Below are 23,798 nucleotides of genomic sequence, written 5' to 3' on the forward strand. Positions count from 1 at the left end.
AAACTACAAAAAGGCGAGCAAGAAAAAGTCTAGCAGTGTGCAAAAAGCGCATCGAAAATCAACTAAACACAAACGTAGCACTCGAATGAGCCGATGTTTACATCAACAGCAGGTGTAACACGAAAAAATAGTGCACAAGCTTCGAATACTCTTTACTACAAAAATGGGTTCAAGATGTATTTGAATTAATTTAATATTTTATAAAACAAGTATCTTCCTTTTTTCTTAAAACAATTGAATACATAATACAGGTATTTAAAAGAGAGTCACCACAAAAGAAATGATTTTGCTCTCTAAGAAAATCTTTTCTTAAAAATAAAAGTTTCAACATTGTAAAATATGCATATTCAAAATTAACTCAACACACCAAGTTAAGATTGCAAATCTAAAATTTTTAACTAGTATTATTAGCAAGAAAAGACAATATTTTTGGTACTCCCTTTTTAAACCTAATTGTAATACTCTGTTTTTGTTTGAACACCATCAATATCAGGGATAAATTAAAATACCCCCTGAAAGTGTATGTATAAGCATATAAACATCAGCGGCTACAACAAGAAGAAGGCCTGGCCGAGAGCTTTCTCGCTCGGCACTTCTTTGGGGTCCGCTGCTTTTGGCTTTTACATTTCTTCGGCGACCGCTGGCCAAGCTGGTCCAAATCTCCGTGCTATCGTCTCTTGCGCCATCTCTTTCTCCGGCTCTTTCTCCGTCTCTTTCGCCGACTGCAACGCCATCTCTTTCGCCGATCGCCGCGTTGAGACCTGCGACTCAAACAAGCCGCGACCATTGTTCGCTCAGCACGTGCCGCGCTCCACGAAAAAAACCAGGCATTTTCAGACTCTTTTTCCACCGTTTACCGCTAGCAAAACAAAAGACTTAAGCAACGAACTAACATCTTATTTGGAAAAATGCAGTTGCTACTTTGAAAATTGTATTTTTTTTTTCACCGCTTAGTTACTTTATAGAAAAAGAAAACATGGAATTACTTCTTGTGCAAAACATGTGCTTTTCTTTGTGAGTGATCGTGTGTGAGTGCAAGCAATCCATCAATCAAACTTCACTAACAAAGCTGGTTATTGCAGATCTCTTGAGGAAATGCTACTCGGTAAGTTCTAACCACTAGAACCACATTGCATGGAAAAGAATCGTGATGTAAAATATCTAGCTTACATTTGGGCGCAATGGTTTTTTTAAACATAAAATGCCAGGGTTATGGTTTCCTTATTATCAAATATCAATCAAGGCAATAACATTAAACTCAAGTGGGAAACTAATGTTTTTAAAATATCAATAAATATTATATGTAAGTAGCTTAAAAGATAAAAGGATAAAGCCAAATGTTGTCAAACGTTTATAATAGAAATAATATTAATAAACATTATTGAATAATAGTACTATTAGTTTAAAGGGAATATTCTATTTATAAAGATTTAAGACGAGTATAACTTACTAATTTATGAAAGATCTATATTTTTAACATAAATATGATGTATTAGAGAATTTATTATTAGAATCTATAGTAGCAAACATATCTATATGCAGTTGTGCATTGATTGTTTAGGATTTCCAGTTTATATCGCAGACAAACTTTCATATATAAAACCTTAAAGAACTTAGCCAGCTACACAAATCTTCCGCACCGCAGGCCATGGTGAACGGGCTCAAAATAGTCGATCCACGAATAGTTGATGACTTTCTCCGCAAAACACGACGTATCATTTGCCTTGATTTGCCTAAGTTATACAACCCTTTGGGCCGGCTCTGATTATACGACTTGCTGCGATAATTACGACGGGCGTTGGTGTTGTAACCACCGAGTGCCGAATGCGTTTATGTGCAACGTGCCGCCATGCCACTCGGTTCCAGAGCGAGTGCCGTGATAAATGGACGGACCACACCAGCCTGGCCATATCCATCTATCTGTGCCCATATCCATACCCGATTCCACTGACGTGAGCGGCGTAGAATCTGAAAAAAATACAAAAAATGGGTAATAATAAAACCGCATAAAATTGTGTTTTGTTTCGGAGTTGCACACACACACACACACACCCCGGTTTCCCCTTCGGAAAACTCGCTCATTATTGCATGGCAATCGCTGAGCTTAATAATATTTCTTGCATTATATATTATACTCTACATGGATGGTATGCTAAACTTAAAACGCAGCAAGAAGAATCAATGTATTATAGTTATATAAAACGAAACGAATGCTATATAATATGCCTATATATCTTTTTGTAGTTGTTTTGATTTGATTTCTAAGAATTACCATCTATCAGTCTTAAATAATTTTTTAGGGTCTTCAAAAATGTTATTATTCTATTCCAAAAAAAAACTTTAATACTTAATTTATATGAATTTCTTAGGATATCTTCTGAGACCATTATAATATCTTTGTAGGGTATGTTTATATTCTACCCGTTATAGTTTCCTTTCTTTTCCACACTTCACTCACTATTATTTTTGATTGTTTGTTGCTGGCACATTTTCGGTTAATTCGATTTCAATTTGACTAATAATTCTGTGACCAATTTCGGGGCCAGAGCCAATCAAAATGAGATTATCTTCTGGTCGGGAAGATGTCTGATTTTCCCTGCGATTTTCGATTCATTTCCGTTCGTTGAACTCGTCACTTGCTGGTGTATCGCAAGTCGATCGCAATGATTGCCAGACGCTCATTATTAGTGGTATTATTTATTTGTGTAATTTGCGATTGCTTTAATTAGCAACGCTTTTGCTGATTTCCAAAGGAGTCAATCTAAAACTGAGCTAAAAACAAGCCAAAAAACCAAGAAATGGCAAAAGAAAAAGTGAAATTTCTGGGGGAACTTGTTTGCTCCAGAGGGGCGAGTCCAATCCCCCATACCATTCCATCCTTTTGCTTTCGTTTGCCCAGACTCCAGGTTCCAAGGCGCTGGCCATATGTATGTATATACACTGTGAGATATATATATATATATATATATACATCGATGCGGTCAACAACCGGCTGGCAGTTGCAACTTTCCACCAATGTCGATTATTAAGGCAACCGTTTACATACGACATTTTTCGCTGCATTTTCATCTTTTCCATGTTTTTCATCGCCCCGAACGGGTTTCCCACCTATCGCTGTTGTTTGGTGTTGTGTTGTGTAGTTGTCGCCAATCGTAATTGGCCATTTGTCCAAGTGCTCCCAGCCCCCGTTCGATTTGGCCAAGACCTGCACGCATTTGGTCATTAGCAGAGTGCAGAAAGCCGCCGAGGGAGAGCCATAAATCCACCAAGTTCATTGATGTTTGGCGTTTGATGGCTCTGAACGATATCCATTAAAAGCCACTTAAGTTGTGCAGATAAGTTCACAATTTGTAAAAAGCTTGCCACTCATTATAATATTTTTTTTAATATAATTTACTTTAAGCCTATGCAACTAGTATTGCTATTGATTATTAAATCTTAAATAAATTTGTTTGTTTATGTTTATGGTTCTTGAATTGCTTACTTACTATTAAAGATTTTATTATGTATTTATAATTAAAATTATTCAACTTTAAGGCTAAAATAAAAGAAATCAAAAGCCTTTGGAATGGTGAACAGCCTTAAAAACTGGAGCAGTCTTCACCATTATATTACCACAGATTTTCCAACTCAAAGCTTTGAGTATGTTGTTCAGTTGGTGAAGGGTATTCTGCATATTCATATTTGCATTCATGTTTGCCAGGCTGTTGACTCATTTGCAGTCGCCACTCGAAGGCAGGGCATTCACCGACCTCCTCCTCTTGGAGATTTCATTTTTCAAGGGGGCGGGGCAGGCAGAGGGCAGGGGGTCGGGGGGTCGGGGGATCGGGGGATCAGGGGATCAGGGGAACGGACCACGACCTGTCACAACTCAGGTGAGTCTTCAGGTGAGCGGACAGATGCAGATGTCTCGTCTTGTTTGTCCATTTGTTGTCGGCTGATTGTTGGACAAATGTTTGTTTCTCGGACTTTTGCCATGGCTTACTTTCACAGACGAACTTCATTTGAATCGCATGAATGAGTGATTGAATAAACGCGGTTTTGCATATGAATGACACGGAAGATTCACAGAGAGAGATGGGAATACATAGCAGAAGGAGAGAGGTAGAGAGCGAGCTTTTTTGATACTAGAAAAAATGGCAACATAAAAATAAACTCTAAGCAAATAAATATCTAAGTTATAGATCTTTCCTATTGATTTAAATATTTTTGGTAGCATAAAATATGACATTTTAATTTGTTCACATAATCCAAATCTAAATAGTTTAAATATAATACAATATATATTTTTGTACAATAAGTTATCTTACATATTCATTTAAGAGTTAAATAAAAATAAATTTGTAAAAATGTTTAATACAAATTAGATAAATTATTTCTCTCAAATGGTTTTTTTCTGTGTAAGCTTTGTAATACTTATTGATCGCTGAAGATGCCCAAAAATTCTTAACAAATCACCGCTCATTAAAAGTTCAATAGTTTAGCACATTGACTTTTGCTTTCTACTTTTCCTCTTCCATTTTTTTCTCGTCTGCTAAAATCACACACACGAAAGTGAAAACATCCCGCGTTTCGATTCTGGGCCGTTCGGAAATTTGAATTTGAATTGACGGATGACGAGAGACACATACGATATTGATGTGCGATGTGAGATGTGAGATCTTGGAAGTTAGATGTCGGATCCGATGGATAGATGAAGACCAAGCGATTACCGTTATTTCTAAGGCTAGCGGTGTGTTCTGCTTTTGATGGGCAAAAACAAAAGAAATATAAACAAGAAAGGAAAGCTAACTTCGGGCGGAGCCGAAGTTGATATACCCTTGCAGAATACTCTTTAAATTATATTCTCCAAAATTATTCATATGATGCATTCTTAATACTCATAAAAAATCCCAACTTCCTAACTTAACAAACACCAAAGTAATGGCATTTCCGATCAATCAGTTATATGGCGGCTATAGGATATAGTCGGCCGATCCTTATGAAATTTGGTAGGTTGTATTGATTGGCCAAATTTTAAGCCCATTGAAAATCCCAACTTTCTAACTTTACAAACACCAAAGTTATGGCATTTCCGATCAATCAGTTATATGGCAGCTATAGGATATAGTCGGCCGATCCTAATGAAGTTTGGTAGGTCGGATTGATGGGCCAAAAATGAGACCCATAGAAAATCCCAACTTCCTAACTTTACAAATACCAAAGTTATGGCATTTCCGATCAATCAGTTATATGGCAGCTATAAGATATAGTCGTCCGATCCCGGCCGTTCCGACTTATATACTGCGTGCAAAGGAAAGAAGGGTGTGTGCAAAGTTTCAATTCGATATCTTTAAAACTGAGAGACTAGTTCGCGTAGAAACAGACAGACGGACAGACAGACGGACAGACGGACAGACGGACAGACGGACATGGCTATATCAACTCAGGAGGTGATACTGATCAAGAATATATATACTTTATAGGGTCGGAGATGTCTCCTTCACTGCGTTGCACACTTTTGACCAAAATTATAATACCCTCTGCAAGGGTATAACAAAAGGGCGAAAAGTAAAAGTGTGCAACTTGGGATTGCTAAAGCTCAAGTCTCGGAAGCTAAAGAATTAAACTACCAGAAAGATATAAATATTTGAAGATATTTATTTTCTAAGCGCTATATAAAAAATGTTCTTAAATAATAATATACAATAGTTTCGAACATTAATGTCCCTAAGCAAGTTTTACTAGAGTTTCCAAAGTTTGTTTTTGCAAATGTTGTTTTTCTTTTTTAATGCAAAGGCAAATATTAATTGTAAATATGTTATGTTATTTAACTGGCATTCCCGAAATGATTTCGTGCATTTAAAGTTAAACAGCAGCTACATTTTATTGTATTTTTCCAACTAAAATTCACTTAAATCCAGAAAAAAATTGACCCCAATTTGATAAACATATTTGCTTTTCCTACTTTTTCCATATTGCGCAATTACCTAAAAATTCGTAATTAAATGGATCAAATCCGAATAGCAGTAACAACAACATTTCGTTTCTTCTTTCGTTTTTATTGCCCCACCACACTGCTATTAAGGCTTTTGTTGTTGCTGCGAGTGGTGCTTTTATGTTCATTTCCCATCCGAAGAGTGGGGCACACAGTTACCACCAGTATGTATGCCCCCACCAAACAAACTGTTTTCCAACGCGCCCAAAAGAAATTATTTTTCTTCTTTTTATGTGTTTACCCTTCAAAATCACTGGAGCATTTGTTTGCTGGTGATTTAGGGTGTTTTCGAATTGTTTATTATGGTATTTGGGATACTTGGCTAGTTAATAGTTTGCCAGCCGTTAAAACAAGATTGGAGTGGGTCAAAGAAATAAATAAGAAGTAAAGTAGACTTCGGTTTAAAATTTTCTTGTGGGTTTTAAATCCTTGTTTCAATTCTCAATCGTTTTGTTTTGAATTTGGTATAATAGCTAATAAGATTTAGTTTTCATTGTACTAGGAAGCTACATTTAAGAAGCTTAACTTAAATATGAATAACCAGAATATCCGATATTAATACACATACAGAAAAAACAGTTTCTTATTATTAAGATAATTTAAAATAAATAAATATTTTGCTATAGTATATTTTTTTATTGGAATAATATTTGAAATAATATTTCAAATATTTATTGATGTCTAAATATGCAAAGAGAAAACTGTTAAGACAATATTATTTAATTTCTTGTGGGGATTAGCAAACAATAATATATTGTAGAGATAAAGCCAAGTTCCAACGACTTCTAACGGTTCTGTGTTTTTGCCAAGGCTTTATTATCTTTATGCTAATTAACAAAGCAGAAAACACCAATCAAAATACAAACTCCTTGCGCAATTTTTCGCCGAGTGCCCACGGGCAAAGTGAGCCAAGAGTAAATACAATAAATATTATTGATATGGGATGTATGTCACACCACTTTGATGGACTGAATGGATGCCATTTGGGCAACCTTCGGCCAAATCTGAATTTGAATTTGAATTTGAATGGGAAATACGTGAAATGCGGATGGATCTCTATTATAATGTGCTCTGTTATATTTGCATTATAACTACGACTCCGTCGAACCCTCAATGGCAGCCTTTCTAAGTCACCTAATGACTCCCATCTCTCGGCGTTTTCATTTTCATTTTCATTGCCCTTTGTGGCTGACACGATGGCCCAGAGGGAATGAATGATATTACGCAGAGGTTGAGGACATAGTCATAAGCTTGTGCGGGTCTGAAAGCCACGTAATGTTCGTACGACACCCGCAGTCTGAGCGCCATTGAACCAGAAATCATGAAAACACTTTACGCCGTTTGCACACGCTGTTCATGACTCACACAGGTGGAAAATCCATTTGAAAAACGGGGGGGAAAACGCAGGTGTAGTTTGGCAACTGCCACTCAAGAAGCTGCAAAGCAGCCCCCCAATTCATTTCATTTCGGCACGCTTGAGTTGATCCTGTTCTAAAAGCACATACTATATAGTATACTATATATACTATAGTATAAAACATAATTGATATTTGGCATGCTTCGCGTACAGAGCGCACTTCATGTGGAAAATGTTTAACAGGCAATGAGAACTCTAAACCGTAGTCGGATATTTTGCAACTTAATTGCATATTTTTTGTGGAAATTGGTTAAATTTCGATTGATGCAAATTATAAACGATGATGAAATTGGCTACAATAAGCTGAAATTTAATAATAGTATTTGAGGTGTATTAAAGCAAAACTTCGTGATTTGTTTTTATACTATGTATCTCCATAATGTTATATTCTTGAGAGAATAATAACAAACATTTATTTGTTTAATAGGAAATATATTTGTAAATAAAGTAAACAATTTAGAGGTCTTGATAATTTAAGGTTATGAGAATATTTTTTAAGGCTATTAAAAATTGTATTACATTTGAATGTTAAGTGTATGTTTTATTTTACAATTTAAATTATGTCTTATATAGAAATGCTGATCAAATTATCATTGATTAATTAGCAAGGTATATGATATATATTTTCCATATCCATTTTATCCCATAAAAGGGCTTATTTTGTAAGCTTTGTTGCAATTGTTAGTTAATTTGGTCGCTACAATGCCAATGGCCCGATGTTGTCAATTAGCCGAGAATAGAATTGTGAACTCAAATTGTTGAATGCCCAGCAACAGCGGCGATAATTCCAACAGCGATGGAGTTTAGTTAATATTATTATAGTTGTTGTTGTTGACGCGTGCGCAACCAAGTGAAGCGACGTCGACGTCGCAGTCGACGCCGGCAGAGAGTTGCCCCAGAGCAGAGTTGACATGGCAGTGAGCGTGAAAAATAAATAAATAATACAATCAAAGGGGGCAGCTAAGCCCGCGACTCTTCAATGTTGAGCAAACATCAGTGGTACACAGAGAGATAAAATAATTGGAAATCATCAACAATTGAATATTAAAAAAATTAAAAACTTAGGCTGTTTCAATGCCTCTTTTACTGTCAAAGTTATTTATATATGAGGCTTTTTTAATGCCTATTATATAGAAAATAGGACATGATGTATTAAAAAATATGTAAAGTACTATGTTATATCCTAATTAATTAATTTAAAACAAGTAAACAAGTATTTATTTAACATTTATTGTATAAGTTTTCAACTGAAAATGGGCTGGAAAAAAACATTTGTTTTGCGTGTAGCAGCAGCAACAGTGGCAGCAACAAGCAGCAATATCAGCAAACAAAGCAGCAACAATCGGCAACACCAGCAACTCCAAAACAAAACAGCCCATAATCACAATAACAATAACAATAACAGAAAACAGAAAACTCTTAATCATGAGTGGCGTTTGCTGGCAGCGCAGTTGGCGCAACGTTTTTGCATAGGAATCGACTGCGGATTTGGAGTTTGGATTTTTTTTGGCCAGCGAACATTTGCGTCGCCGGCGTCACGGAGCGCGGACGCGACAAACGCGACATTGCCGAGCGGAAACCGGAAAACGGGTTTCGAAAATCATAATAATAGTAATAACAGTGGTCACGAAGAAAGAAGAAAGAACTTTTCGGGGTGGGAAGGTGCGTAGAACAGAACTTCCAATGGCCAGTTGTGCGCCGGTGATCGTGTGGAACGGTGCTCAGTTTACGGCCAGCAGCAGGGAACTGGAGCAGCTGCGTCGGGACTACGGTCTGGATGCCCGGATGTTGGAGGCCACACTGGTGCCGCGATACAAACGCCACAAGCCGCAGGCAGCGGCCCGCAACGATCACGTGAAAGTGACCAAGGAGCAGCAATCGGATTGGATCCTGAAGCAGGATCGCAGCACCAACGTCAGTCAGGTGAACTTCCATCCCTGGGCCGGGGCCCACTTCGACTTGGTCCCCTGGCGTCGCACTCGCTCGGCCCTGGACCTCACCTCCATTGCGGACTACAACCACGGCCTGGTCGATCCCAAGTCCCTCAAGGGCCTGGAGAAATTGGAACTGAGGCAGCAGCGACGCAGGCTACAGCGCGCCAGGTCCACCCACCAGGGACTGCGGAGATTGGTCCGCGTCCGCCTGATCTTCTCCATCGAGCTGCGACACAAGCGGATGGAGGTGCTCCGGAAGAGCGCCCTGCCCGTCCGCGTTTTCGAGCAGCGGTTCGCCCTCTCCGAGAACGAGAGCGCCGCCTACGAGCGGATCCTGCTGGACGCCAATGCCGGGGTGGAGCAGCATGTGGGCTACTTCAGCAAGCGGCAGGTGCACCAGGATGCCGCCAACGAGGAGCTGGTGGTGGACTTTGCCAGCGAAACGGAGGCGGATGACAGGCCGGAGGGGGAGGAGGATCAGGAGGAGGCCCAGTATGCCACGATTGCCCCGCCGGAAAAGGGAGGCAGTGCAGCACCGTCGACCAAGAAATCCGGACAGGTGCCATGCGTCAAGTGCCGCGACATTGCCATCAAATTGAGGTAAAAGAAATCGCCAGAAAGAAAAACAGCAACGCCAAACCAGAACACAAAAATTGAGCTTAAAAATAGATGAGCGCCAAAATCAATTAGCCACAGTGGAGTGTCGATAACGAGAAATCAAAGAAAATCAAGAATAATATTTAAAAATTAACTAATTAACAAAAGTGCAACAAATTGAGACCTTTTTTTTGAAAGTGCAACAAAAGTTCCCTATAATTTCTTCAAGTCACATATAAAAACCATACAAAAAAAATGTTTGTTAAATGCTTGTGAAATAATTTGATTGATTTATACTACGAATTATGTGCATACAAGTTTTACATTTTTTTTAGGAGTGTCACATTTAAACTACAGAAAATTTAAATGGTATAATAACTTGAAATTGGGAGAAACCTTAAGTAGAAACATTTTCTCACATGGAAACATGTATGGAAATCAGGAATATTTCTGATTTTTTATTGTTTATCCATCGGGTTTTGTGCGAACTCTTGTATCGATTCCAAAGAGTCATCGAAAGCCACATGCAAACTTCCCACCAACTTTCAGGCTTTCCCATTCCACAAAAACCCACAGATTTGCAAGAGTATAATTTCTTAAATGATTATTTTCTTCCGTTCTCTGTTCTTCCACTTTTTCCAAGCTTTCGCCTCTGACTATCCCCTTCCTCTCCAACACAACTTTACTCAGATATATATCTACATCTCCAAATCAATGTAGTAAGGTATTTAAAACTAAGCCTAAATGAAAATGCCATAACGTTTCTTAAAAACCAATCAATTTTTTTCTTAATTTACAAGATTATTGAGTAATATCCAGCTTACATTTTTAAACGCCAGGTCAAAATTTTGTTCTGAGGTAAACTTTAAACGACTTATTGTTTATTTACCATTTCTTTTATTTAAATGCCTTGAAATCATATTTACGTAGCTACTTTAATTACAGTATTATTCGCTTTGCTGCGTCTACTATACTCATTAATATTTTAAATAAAAACAGACTTATTACAAGGAAATTAAATACATTTTCCAAATAAACACACGACACAGTAAATAAATAACTCGTTTAAAAACAGTTTACTTAAAGATTTATATTGCAATTAGTTTAAATAGTTAAAAAAATTTCTTTAAATGATTTTACTACATAAAAACTAAATTATTAAATCATTTAAAAGCATTTGCTCTATTGGCTTTTTAAATTATATCACAAGCTAGGGATCAGTTGGAGGGCACCTCTTAGCACCCTTAAAGATCATAATTTTCTTAGCCCCCTTTGCCACTTTTGTTGACCAACTGGCCTGCAATGCAATTGCCAAATCGCTTATTTCACTTCTTTTTTTTTCTCAGCTGAATGTTTGTGGGTTTTGTCAGATTTTGTTGGCTTTGTGGTTTTTGTGGGTTTTCTGGGGTTTCGTGGGTTCCGTGGCACCTGCCCTGTTTTGTTGACACCTGCTACCGGCCCGCTTCCATTTTTCATTTGCCATTTCGACGCTGCCACCGTTGATGCAATAAACTGGAAGAAAGTGTCGTCTTCGCGGCTTTCTGTTTCTTTATGTTGCCACAAGTGGAAAGCAGCGACAAACGAGATACTACAGCCCACAAATGCCCGGTATTTTCGCATTTTATTGCTGCCAGCGTCGCTTCTCAGCTTTCAATTAATTTGTCGCCGTGTGTATTGTTTCTTTTGCTATTATCATTATGATTGTTTGTTACCGCGGAAACGGCAATCAGGTGAGTCAGCAGCAGACTTGACCTGGTTTAGTGATTCGGAAAAGGGCACCCAGTGAATTCAAGTGCAGCCGAAGATGCGCAGACAGATGCAATTAAAAAATTAATTGCCAGCACTTCCCCTAGCTAATTAATTAATTACGAAGTGTGCTTAAACAGATGTCAAAGGAAAACACATAGCTATTTAATGTATAAAAAGCGAACCAATTTAATTGAATTATCTAGAAAAAAGTGTTTGTCAATGCCAAAAGAAAACATATATATTTAGATATTTACATTCAAGGAATAGGTTCTCGATAAAAGAATATTTAGCATTGGCTTTTCTTTTTTGTTGGTATTTCCCTAAAACCTAAATCTTTTATTTTTAGTTTTGTTTGAAATTTTTTTCATAAGAAATTTTAATATTTTGTTTGTAACTCTGTGTTTTTCGTTTTGTGTTCAAGTTCGTGTCTTAAGTCTTTCGTTTGGCCTGCAGAAAAGTTGACTGCAATTTTTGTTATAAAGCAGACCCAAAAGTAGGCAATAATTTGTTGAGCGACTGTTTCTCTTCTCTGCAGAAAAATGATAAAAGTGGACTAAATAACTGGTATAGTTTTTTTATTTATTTGATTTTATTAACCACCTAAAAAATGTTTTCCAATCTTGAATCTTGTTTTCAGCAAAGTTATTTGCAAAGACTTTCAGTTATTGGTTTAAATTAACTTATTTTTGAATGTCTTAAGTAGTTGTACAGTAAACAAAACACAGTAATTAATACTCATATTTTAGCTTTTGTAGGGAAATATATATAATATACACATATTTTACACCTTATATGAAACTATTTATAATAGCTTTAAGCTGTGTTAAAATTAAAGTGTTTATAATATTCAAAATATTATATAGTGCCATTCTTTAAGGTTTTCTATTAACAAATTATGTATTATACTCTTTCAGAACCATAAACGATTATGCACTCAGCTCGAATCTGCACCTGAACCACAGCAACAAACTGAACAATCTGCACAGCAACAAGCTCCTGCACGGCAGCCAAAACAACAGCGTCAACACCAATTCGAGCAGAATGCACGCCCACCAGCTGGACTCCTACCTGGGCGGAGTGGGCGGTATGATGAATCTGGGGAACATGGGTCCAATGGGCCAGGTGCACCATCCGGGGAGCGTTTCCGGCAGCGAAAGACCCAACGGAGGAGCTCTGGCCCTTCACTACGCCGCCGCACGTGGCTGCCTCGACTGCGTCCAACTGCTGGTCGCCGCATCCGTGGATATTTGGTGAGTGGATCAGTAGATGAGTGGATGAGCACCTGTCCCCCACAATGTGGATGGATGGTATATGGCCAAAAGTTGCATCGCTATTCGAGTGCGGGGTGAAAGCTTTTTCAGCCGTTCTTTGTGTTTATGTGTCGGGGAAATCGACGATCGATCGATCGGCCGGGCTCCACTTTGTATTTTATTATTTCCTCGATTTGTCTGCATTTCCATTCGACGCGGTTTCTTTCCATTTACTTGCGACAATTATTCTCATTAGGGGTTTCTTATCTGATTCGATTAGTGTAGAAGCCAAAACAAGTGGCTAATCATTTGTGGAAAAAAGTGCAGCCAACTGGTTTAAGATTTGTTTGTACAATCCTTTCTTCAACCGCATTTATAGGAAAAGTATTAAAGACTTTATTTAAGAAGTGAATATTAATAGGTTTAGAGAAGTGAATATTAATAGATTTAGAGCTAAAATAACCGTATTTACTTTGTCTGATTTAAGGATATTTAATTGATAAAAATAAATGTGTAAATATGTTGTGCCAAGTAAGGTACATTTTCCACTAAAGTATATGTTCAGAAAATAGTTGAAAAGGCAATTGAGTATACAAATGCAGAATGTTTAAGTCCATTTAATTTGCTCCATTTACAGCTCAGCTTTAATGATAATTTCAATGCAAGCATTTAAGTGTCTTAAGCCTCTGTAACGATCTGATTATCATAAACAGAAACAACGAAGAGTTGATTTGAGAAATTATTAACTGCCCGCTTTGCTGGGAGCAGTCAATTAAATGCACTAATTAAAACTTATTAGCTCATCCAACAAGGTAGAAAGAATGGGGCAAAACTAGGAAAGGCTAGGAAAACTTGGCGAAACTGGGAAAACTCTCGGCCAAGTGGGCCAGCGATCCGTGGCCAGTGTTTGATTCACCTAAATTCCTGTGCTCCAACAGCAGCACGCGTCCAAAGCTGATTCATTTAATTGGGAAATGAGAATGGGAATGGGTGTCCAAGTGGCCAAGGCGAGCCAGCCAAGCGAGATGCACTCCATCCTCGGCACTCCACTCCACTCCACTCCGCTCCAATCCCCCCCCCAAAGCCACTCGAATCCCATCCCATCCGAAACCATCCAATCCAATCCAATCGAGTCCAGGCCAGGTTTGGTTCTATCGTGTGCTATTTTCAATTGGAGTCAAACTGGAAAACTCACAGCCCCACAAAGCACCGTTGCAACGAGTTTTCCCCACTCGCCGCGAAGTGGAGCAGCTTCTGGCTGACTGGCCAAGGAATCAGAATCGGAGTCAGAATCGGACTCGCACTTGGACTCGGAATCAGAATGAGAATCGGTGGCACAGCCTGATCTCCGCTTGCACCCCCCATCCCCCCTCGATCGCCAGCTGAAATTCATATTTACACAGCGCCAAGCCAGATCAATTGACATGACAACTGACACAGCGACACAGAAAACAACGAGAGATGAGAGCGAGGGCAGATCGAAAAATTTATCTTATAAATATTTAGAATAAAAAAAAAAAAATTTTTTTGATCGACATTTAATGTTAGAGAACTTTGCAGATTTATAAAACTGATGCTGGAGTATTAATATAAGCCCAAAGTCTTTATTACCTTCAAAAGATCAAGTTATGGATAAAGATAGTTCTTACCAAGATTTTTGTATTTGTTAAACCTGCCCTCGTTTCAAACCGTATGATAGTTTTGCGTACAAAGACACCTCGCTGAAGGCAGCTAGTGCTTCTTGCGTTAACTTTGCAACAAAAAAAGCGAGGGCAGATTCATTAGTTTGGATATAGATATCATAAAAATACAAATATTTAAAGTATGGTTCTTCAAATAGTTGAAATATTTATCATATTATTGCAACCCTTTTTTTTGGGGATTATTTTATAAATAACTAAAAGAAATGACAGTACCATAAAATGTTACACTTATATTGGCTTACCCATTTCCGTGTGACTATCATGTTTTAGAAAGTTAGCAAAGGAAAATGTCATATACTTATGACTGCCAAAACTTACTTTGTTGGGATGACAAAAGTATTTTTTTCATAAATTTTTCTATTATTAAACAATTAAATGGCACTTCCGTGTGCCCATCGTTGACCTGTCGATCCGCCCTCGCTGCTGGCCATTTGATAATACTGCGTATGGCGACAGCTCGGTGTCAAGCTATCTGGTTTGCCCCGCCACGCCCCCTCCGTCGCCCGCCCCAGAAGAAGAAGAAGCAGAGGAGGAAGAAGCAGAGGAACCACCGCCAGTGGTTCGCGGTGGCCACTCGATGACTCGATGGCGCTTGGCGTTCGGTGGTGCTGGCTATTCGCGTTTGGCTGGTCGAGGCGAACGGTGCTTTCGTTCGTGGGCTTCGTCTTCTCCGTGTTTTATAGTAAATGTATTATATACACATAGTGATAGTTGGTGTTAAAGTTGTTACCGTTTACCAGCAACCGTTACGCGCAGCAACAGCAACATGCGGCCATAGAATGAATTTGAATTTTGATTTCAATGGTGGATTTAGTGCGGTTTCGTTTTGAAGCTCGATGCAGCAGCACGGCCACGCCCCCGCCCCCGCGACTGTCCGTTGGTCAGCCAGCAGCAACATCATCAGCATCAGCAACAGTAACAGCAACATCGGCAACACCAGCAACATCAGAGGCACGAGCAACACAAGCAACACAAGCAACACCAGCAACGGCAAACAAAATTTCGCGCTTCAAAGTATTTCAAATGCAGTTAACGAATCGGAACGCGAATTAATTAACAGTTTCAGTGTACCAAAGAACTGCAAGGCACAAAAAGAGCAGCAGCAGCAACATCATAATCTTCACCCCGCAAACAGTAGCCACAACATTTGGCTTAATGCCCAAGCCAACGGCAACATCCGCAGCAGCAGCAGCCGCAGCAACCGCAACCATGAAAAGGTAGCCACAGCTGCTTTTGGCCAACATTCAGTTGCCACTAATCGATTGGCCAAGGCAGCGAGCAAATTAAATGGCCGCCGGGACGCCAAGGATGCAAAGCTGAAGAGCTTCTCTTTTTTTTTGCCAGTGTGTGTTTGAGTGCGGATCCAAATGAATTAAATGCTTTAAAACATAAATCTTCAGTAGTGAGTGCTTGTGCTTGGTCTTTAAAAGTGAAGAGAATAAGCGGTTGAAATCATAAATATTAAAACAAAAAGTGAACCATCTGCATAAAATTATTATCAGAAATTGGAATACTCAATCTACTTATCTATTAAAGAAAGTATTTCTTTAAAAGAAATGTTAAACACTACATGTAAAATAACTTAATATGCAATACTTTTCAGAATCATTACGATTTCTTAAATAAAGTATTTTAAATAACTGGGACTTAAAATAATTAAATAAGACCAAAGTTAAAGCAGACCCTTTAGAATAGATTGTGATAAACCATCACTAAAAATCAAGTTTCAACAAGCTTTAAGTTTATTAAGGCATTTTAGTACGTATTTATTTTCTTAAACATTCTTAACAAATATAATTTGAATATGTATGTATTATTTGCTATTAACAATATAGAAAGATGTACAGAAAGTTTAGAAATTATAAAGGGTTATGATAAAAGATCATTTGGTAGCCATAGTACAAAACTAGTAATTTTGGTTATATACATTTCAAGAGTCATTTCTAGAACCCCTCGAAAAAAGCCAAAAAAGGAGTGATAATTGTCATAGAATACGAATCGAGAAGCGGCACTTACTGCCCACATTTGCGGGGGAAATCACTTGAAGATTTCCACTAATCGCTGCGTAAGACAATCTTCATTGTGTCCGCAGCTTTGTATCTTGTATCTTTGTATATTGTATCTCCCTGGGGTCCATTTGTGTCACTCGCGAGGCTTTCATTCTGCATTCTCTCAGCGATGGACAATTGACGAGTCTTGACTGTGGATCGCCGATTGTTGGTCGTCTATCATTGGATTCGAGCACGCAAATGTTCAATTAAATAAACGAGTCTATAACTGTCAACTGGCATTTCTAACGAGGCTCCTGCTTCGCCTCAATTATTTCGCTTTTTAATTCCATTTTCTGCTCGGCCCCCAGACACATTAAATAAATTAAAAAATAATTATTAAATTGCAAATAGAGAGAAAAACAAGACGGTGCAAAACGAAAACCAAAACAAAAAACAGAGAAAAATATTGGGAATATATACATTTCTTACTGTATTTTCACCTACTAAAGAAGCCACCAGATACGAAAATAAATAGACGTGTGGTGCTTTGGTGGTGAGGGGAGGGGGATAAAGATGAAAAATCAACTTTAATTGGTTTACAATTCATTTCTAAGCGAGAAAAGCTGGAAAATGTAACAAGTAGTCCGAAGTCGGACGAAGAAAGCCAAAGCCGCCAAACTCCGCTGCCGTGCGCAATATCCATGAAGTCGTAAGCCAGTTGACTAAGTGAACAGATACTAGTATCCGTACCCATATACCCATCATCATGATCATCGCCTCCGAGGCCTCCGTTCGGCCCCCGAATCTTCTAGAGCTCAGGGGCGAAAGCACCGTGGGACTTGGGCTAAGCTTGGGTTTAAATACAAATTCTATGAGTGATCCACCAAAAGCTATAGAAAATCTATTAGAAAAGTTAGTTATCCCACAAGTTGAAACAGATTTTATGGTATGATAATATGGGTATACCAAATATTCCACATAAAGAGATATAAACGCATAAAAACGATCTGAAAATTTTTACAAAAACAATCGTAGATATCTTAAAAATACATGCAAAGACATTTTTGTTCTACCTTAGTTAGTTATTTAGGCAAAATTAAATGGGGTAAGAAATGTTTGATGAATAAGTGGGTTAAAAAGTAAAAAAATAGGCAGTACTACTTTTATGGCAATAAATTAATAAGTGCACATAAATAGGTTTGAAATGGAGAGTAAAGATATATATAAAATATTTCAGAGTGTATCAACACTTAATGTATTTATTGTGTCTTAAAGCAAAATAGATATAAAACTGGGTGGCTTGGATTAATGCTCTAAACAGTATTCCACATAAAACGTTTTTCCTGACTCTGCTCAGCTTGGCTATGAAGCAATTTGAAGTTTGAAAAGCTTGACCAAACGTATGCTTTTTCTGGCCTATAATTTTGGTGATGGCTAAATTGCCGTGATCACAGTGATCAGTGGGCATAATAATTCTCCCGTTGGATGGGGCGGTCCACACCCACTCTTGCCCCACTGTGGCGTGTGGAAAGCCAGGCCAGCTAAATGGTAACAGCGGCAACACGAACCACATCAGCAACACCAGCAACTCGAGCAACACGGGCAACATGTACGGCAGCAACACAAGTGGCAGACGCCAAGACAAGTGCAGATTTTAGACTGGGAGTCAGGCGTAACTCGCCGAGAGAAAACCTCCTCCCCTTGGCACTTTTTTGTTTCGCTTTTAAGCGTTAATTTCACCTAAAAAGATTTATATATTATATATGTATAAAGATATATATGCGGGCAAGAAGCAGAAGTTTGTCGAGCAGATCGAGCATCGAGGGTTTAATCACAGCCCAGCCACCGCAGAGAGCTGTCGAAATAATGGCGACTTTCGGTTTCAGCAGGTACTACCGTATATGATCCATAAAAAAAAGTATAAGGAAAAGTATAATAAAAACAAAAGACCGCTACCAAAAACTCGCTATGCAAATCAAGGCATTTAAGTGATTTTTCCTAAACCAGTTCCATAAATCGAACTCTTTTTTTTTTGTTTCTCATGTGTGCGTGTAAGTGTGCTTAACGGTATAAGGAAAATCAAAGATATTGAAAAACCGGAAAATACAAAATACAAAAACCCAGTGACAAACGAAAGTGAAAATCGAACGTGAACGGTAAGCCCAGGCGAATAAATTAAGTTTTAACCATGACCATGAGCACCAAGCGCACTGCCACTGCCACTGAACCCTTCAAAACGATATGTTGAAAGCAATGCAAAACGACCCACTCAAACACACACCCACTCCCCCAAGTCACCCGACCACCAAAAGCATCTGCCAACTGTCCAACCTGCCAACCCACTTCCTCCTCCTCCACCGCCAGCTACTTCTCCACGATCAACGTTAAGAAGGGCCTCCTCGGCCGCATGACCACAAGTCTGACCTCCTACCGCCGCAGCAAGCAGAAGTCCAAGTCGAACAATGACATCCACACGATCATCGCCACGGAGGTAACGGCCGCCATCTTGAGCAGCAGTGTCCACAGCAGCACAGGATCGGATCCCGAGGAGGGTCACACCGCCGCCACGCTCATCGAGGAGGCGCAGGATTGCAGGAGCGAGGAGCAGGAACGAGAACGGGATCGGGATAGGGAGAGGGAGCACCAGCACCAGAAGGATCCCCCAATGGAGTCGCACCACCATCCGCACCAGCGCAAGGCCGCCTTGGAGGTGGTGCGCCAGCAGATGGACGACGACGAGGATCAGGACTCCAACGAGGACGACGAGGCCACGCCCATGATGAGCGGCGTGGGCCGCAAGGAGCAGAACAACCGACGCAGTGTCGTCAGGTGCGGAAAAGCAAAGGGAAACCGAATCTAAAGATGGGGGAATGGGATGTCAACCTAACTAAGTTGACGAAAAGAAAAACATCCAAAAAGGGCGAGTCCTAAAATTAGAAAACTCCTGAAATTATACACTCGATTCCAATAAATCTCAATGATATTGTTTCCATTTAATTCAATTCATTTTAACGATTGTTGTGCCAATCAAAAATATTTGTTTAGGCATTGAAATTATTTAAATGAAATCACTTTCCATATCACTCATAATCTAAAAATTACTAAGGAAGCAAATAGAATGTGTGCTCATTTCTCGAAATGCAATTTTGATGGATATAAAAAGAATAGCTTATATGCAAACTGTTTATATTTAACAATATAATTAACCAGAGGCTGATTCTTGGGCTAGAAAACATTTATCTTATATACAAATAGATATATGCCAAAAATTTAAATTTAACCAAATTAAATATTTTTTTACACATTCCCACTAAAGTTAAAACTCACCACTTCCATTTTTTTTGTGTGGATACATTAAAAATACATTTATGTCACAAAAATCACTTTGATTTTATCTTATGATGTGAAAATCATTTATAAGAGTTAACCATATTTTAAATTACATCTTTAATTTGCTAACGAGGACAGTAAATTTAAAAATCCATGGCAAATGCCATTGGATCCATTCCGATTACGAGCTAATCTCCGAATTTGTTACCCAATTCCGATCAATGGCAGTCAACATTTGATGGGAATTTAATCCCCTTGACAAATCGGTGAATAACTTTTCCCACACATTCTCCGAAGACATTACCATTCCATTGATGGTGGAGTTGATTAATCTCTGCCTACCATCCCCCCTTTGTAATCGATCGATCAATGATATTCCGCAATAAAAAAAGTGGAAAACCGGTTAAAGAAGAGGAAAACGCCGAGAAGATTTTCCAGTGACCCAGTGCGTTTCTAGTGATTAACTGCAGTTATACAAGCACATATATATACATATATATATATATATGATTGCCAATGATAGGTCTTTGAAATGAGAACACTTTTAGCTATTTTCGGTGCAACTTTTTGCTCATTAAACACTTTATTTTAGCACGCCCAATTGGATGGCAATTAATGAGTACTTTTTCTTTTTCCGTTTTTTCTATTTCTCTTGCTTTTCTGTTTTTATGTTTTTCCGTCGGATTGCAGCGCCAATACGCAAATGGACAACGATGTCACGCCCGTTTACTTGGCGGCGCAGGAGGGCCACTTGGAGGTGCTCAAGTTTCTGGTGCTCGAGGCCGGCGGCTCTTTGTACGTCCGTGCACGCGACGGCATGGCACCGATCCATGCCGCTTCACAAATGGGCTGCTTGGATTGCCTCAAATGGATGGTGAGTGCTCCGCTTAAATTTCGGCCTTTAGCCGATCTGCACACTGCCAACTTGCCAGCTTGCCAACTTACCAACTCGCCCAACTTGGCCAACTGTGGCAGGCAATGCGGGTCAATTGCCAGAGTCAACGGCACAGGCGAAAAATACTCGTTAGATTGGGGACAGATTGATTATATTAAAGCACCAACAAAAATAAATTACCTCTATTAAAAAATAAAACAAAACATAATGTCCGTTAACGTAATAGTTAAAATAATATTTGACAAAAAATATATATTCATTTTAAAATACTTATATTATATATTGTATCAAAAAACAACTTATAAACTTTTGTTTAGAGTATTCTCATTTATAACGATTGTTATATTTGCCTGACGATAATAACCTTTTTGGTGGTGAATCACAATAGTTAAAAAGTTTTTATAATATTAGGCATATTAAAAAAATATTTATTTATTTTTTTGTTGCAATGCAACATTTCTTCCATAATTTCAGTAAGAATAAAGTTCTTACTTTTCCTCTCGTTATATATCAACACCTCTTAGTAGAAGTAGAAAACGTAGACATTCACACCATTTCTAAGATATTAATTTCTTAGCACTCCATTTAGTGTTTTTGTTTCGCTCAGTGTGGCTTAGAAGTCGTCTCTTTTTGCTGTTGTCTGTGGGTCCTGTTTCGGTGGCTTTAACGGGGTTCTCGAGTGGGATTCTCGGCCAGTTTGTCGCCAGGCCAGTGCCATTTATCAATCGGGAAATGCGTCCGGCTGAGGAAGATGAGGAGGAGGAGGAGGAGGCCAAGGGGCGGAGAGAGTGGCTTATGCAAAGATTTACCCAACGCCGACAATGGCCCCCCAATGGGCCAGAATGCATTTTCAAGATCATCGCCAGAGGCGCGAGGCAGTGGAAAATCCACCTTTCTAAATTGAACTAAATAGTTTCCATTATAGCCACAACGCCTGACGGCTGGCAAACCACTTTCCACAAAGCACTCGTCTGCTAGATACTCGACCGCTGAAAGACATTGAGTTGAGTTAGTGGACACTGGCTGGAGGAGCCGGCAATTGAGTGGACAGTGAGGAATAGATACCTCAACATCTCGTCAAGACATAAGTGAAGTATTTAGGCTTTTAGATGGATTGGCTATAATAAACATGGCTGGAGTGGCAGTTGTGTTTCGGACTAAGCAGACATTAAGCGATCGCTTGGAATGGGAATGTGTCTTGCAGTATTTCGATAGAAAACTAGTCTGATAATGTATTTATAATAATAATTGGGACTCATATAAAAAACATTAAAGAACAATTATCTTGAAATATAACAAAATGAAAGCTCAAGAACCCAATATTTATAATCTTATTTATACCATTTTACTTATCTGTTATATAATATATGCTTTCCCTTTTCTTCGCATAGGTCCAAGATCAAGGTGTTGATCCCAATCTGCGGGATGGCGATGGTGCCACGCCCCTGCACTTTGCCGCCTCCCGGGGCCACCTTTCCGTAGTCCGCTGGCTGCTCAATCATGGAGCGAAATTATCCCTGGATAAATATGGCAAATCCCCGATCAACGATGCCGCAGAAAATCAACAGGTTGAGGTGGGTTGCAATCTTCATAGTTAAAGTTTTATGTATCTTAGTTAATAATTGAACCCCTTTTATTGTCTAGTGCCTGAATGTCTTGGTTCAGCATGGCACTTCGGTGGACTACAATGGCAAGAGCAGCTCGCAGCGGCACAAGTCCCAGCAGCAACTGCACCACCAGCAACATCAGCAGCAGCAGCAGCAACACCAGCAGCAGCAGCAACACCTGAGCAGCAGCTGCAACTCGAACTCGAATTCCTCGAAGCAAACGAGTCGCAGTAACACGATCAAGTCCAAGTCCTCCTCGACTTTGAGCTCCGATGTGGAGCCGTTCTACTTGCATCCACCGGCCATCGCGGGCGGAGCTGGAGGATCGGGAATGGGCATGGGCATGGGCATGAGCATGGGCATGGGGATGAGCAGCATGGGCATGGGCATGGGCCTGGGAATCTCGAGGAAGAACAGCGATGCCCTGTACTCGCAGCAGTCGAGGAGCTCGTCCGAGAAGCTATACAATGGTTCATCCTCCTTGGGTGGCAATGCGGGAGGTAATGGCTCTTCGGGTGCCGGCGGTGGAGGAGGAGGAGGCGGTGGCGGAGGTGGAGGTGCCCTGCTGCCCAACGATGGACTGTATGTGAATCCCATGCGGAATGGCGGGATGTACAATACGCCCTCGCCGAATGGCAGCATCTCCGGGGAGTCCTTCTTCCTCCACGATCCGCAGGATATCATCTACAATCGCGTGCGGGATCTGTTCGTGGACTCCGATTGCAGCAGCAGTGTGAAGCAGCATGGCAAGAGCCACGCCCACGCCCACGGCCACGGCCACCAGCTGATGCAGTCGAAGGCGGGTAATGCCATGACCATCCAGGCGGATGTCCACTCCAGCTCCAGTGGAGCCGGCAGTGGCTCCGACGAGTCCGTGTCCATCTCGTCCAGCTTCAACTCGCCGAAGCAGCAGCAGCAGCTGCGCAGCCAGAGCTTCAATCGCCACGGCAGCAGCAGCAACATCAGCAACATAAGCGCCAGCGGCAACAGCAAGAACAACATCAACAACTACAAGCCGCACAAGGGGCTGCCGAATAATCAGAATGGCGGTGGCGATCACGACTACGAGGACATATATTTGGTGCGCGAGGAGTCGCGCAAGCAGCACCAGCAGCAGCAGCAACACCAGCTGCTGCAGCAACAACAGCAGCAGCTGCAACATCAGGCCGTGCCACAGCAGCAGCAGCAGCAGCAACACAAATATAACGTGGGACGCTCGCGATCGCGGGACAGTGGCTCCCATTCGCGATCGGCCAGTGCCAGTTCCACCAGGAGCACGGACATTGTGCTGCAGTACAGCAATCATGTGAGAATTGGCTTGTGAAAGTCTAGATTTTATTAAATAGTA

General features: G+C 39.9%; 1 protein-coding gene across 7 annotated transcripts in view; it reads left to right on the forward strand.

Annotated features, from left to right (window-relative positions):
* Positions 1-23,798, forward strand: part of LOC108045226 (uncharacterized protein DDB_G0283357) — a 53,677-nt gene that overhangs the window by 19,495 nt on the left and 10,384 nt on the right. For 2 of the 7 annotated variants that reach the window (XM_017124475.2, XM_017124476.2), the window contains exons 1-5: positions 9,078-9,928; positions 12,589-12,924; positions 20,639-20,822; positions 22,235-22,417; positions 22,488-23,756. In XM_017124475.2, coding sequence (XP_016979964.1) covers positions 9,078-9,928; positions 12,589-12,924; positions 20,639-20,822; positions 22,235-22,417; positions 22,488-23,756 — 2,823 coding nt within the window. Of the gene's footprint in view, positions 1-771; positions 1,106-9,077; positions 9,929-12,588; positions 12,925-15,550; positions 15,845-18,982; positions 19,448-20,638; positions 20,823-22,234; positions 22,418-22,487; positions 23,757-23,798 lie in introns of those variants that run through there. The other 5 variants (XM_017124481.2, XM_017124480.2, XM_017124479.2 and 2 more) reach the window with 5 other exon arrangements.

This window comes from Drosophila rhopaloa, unplaced genomic scaffold (assembly GCF_018152115.1).
Source record: "Drosophila rhopaloa isolate 14029-0021.01 unplaced genomic scaffold, ASM1815211v1 contig_3, whole genome shotgun sequence".
NCBI classification, from domain to species: Eukaryota; Metazoa; Arthropoda; class Insecta; order Diptera; family Drosophilidae; genus Drosophila; species Drosophila rhopaloa.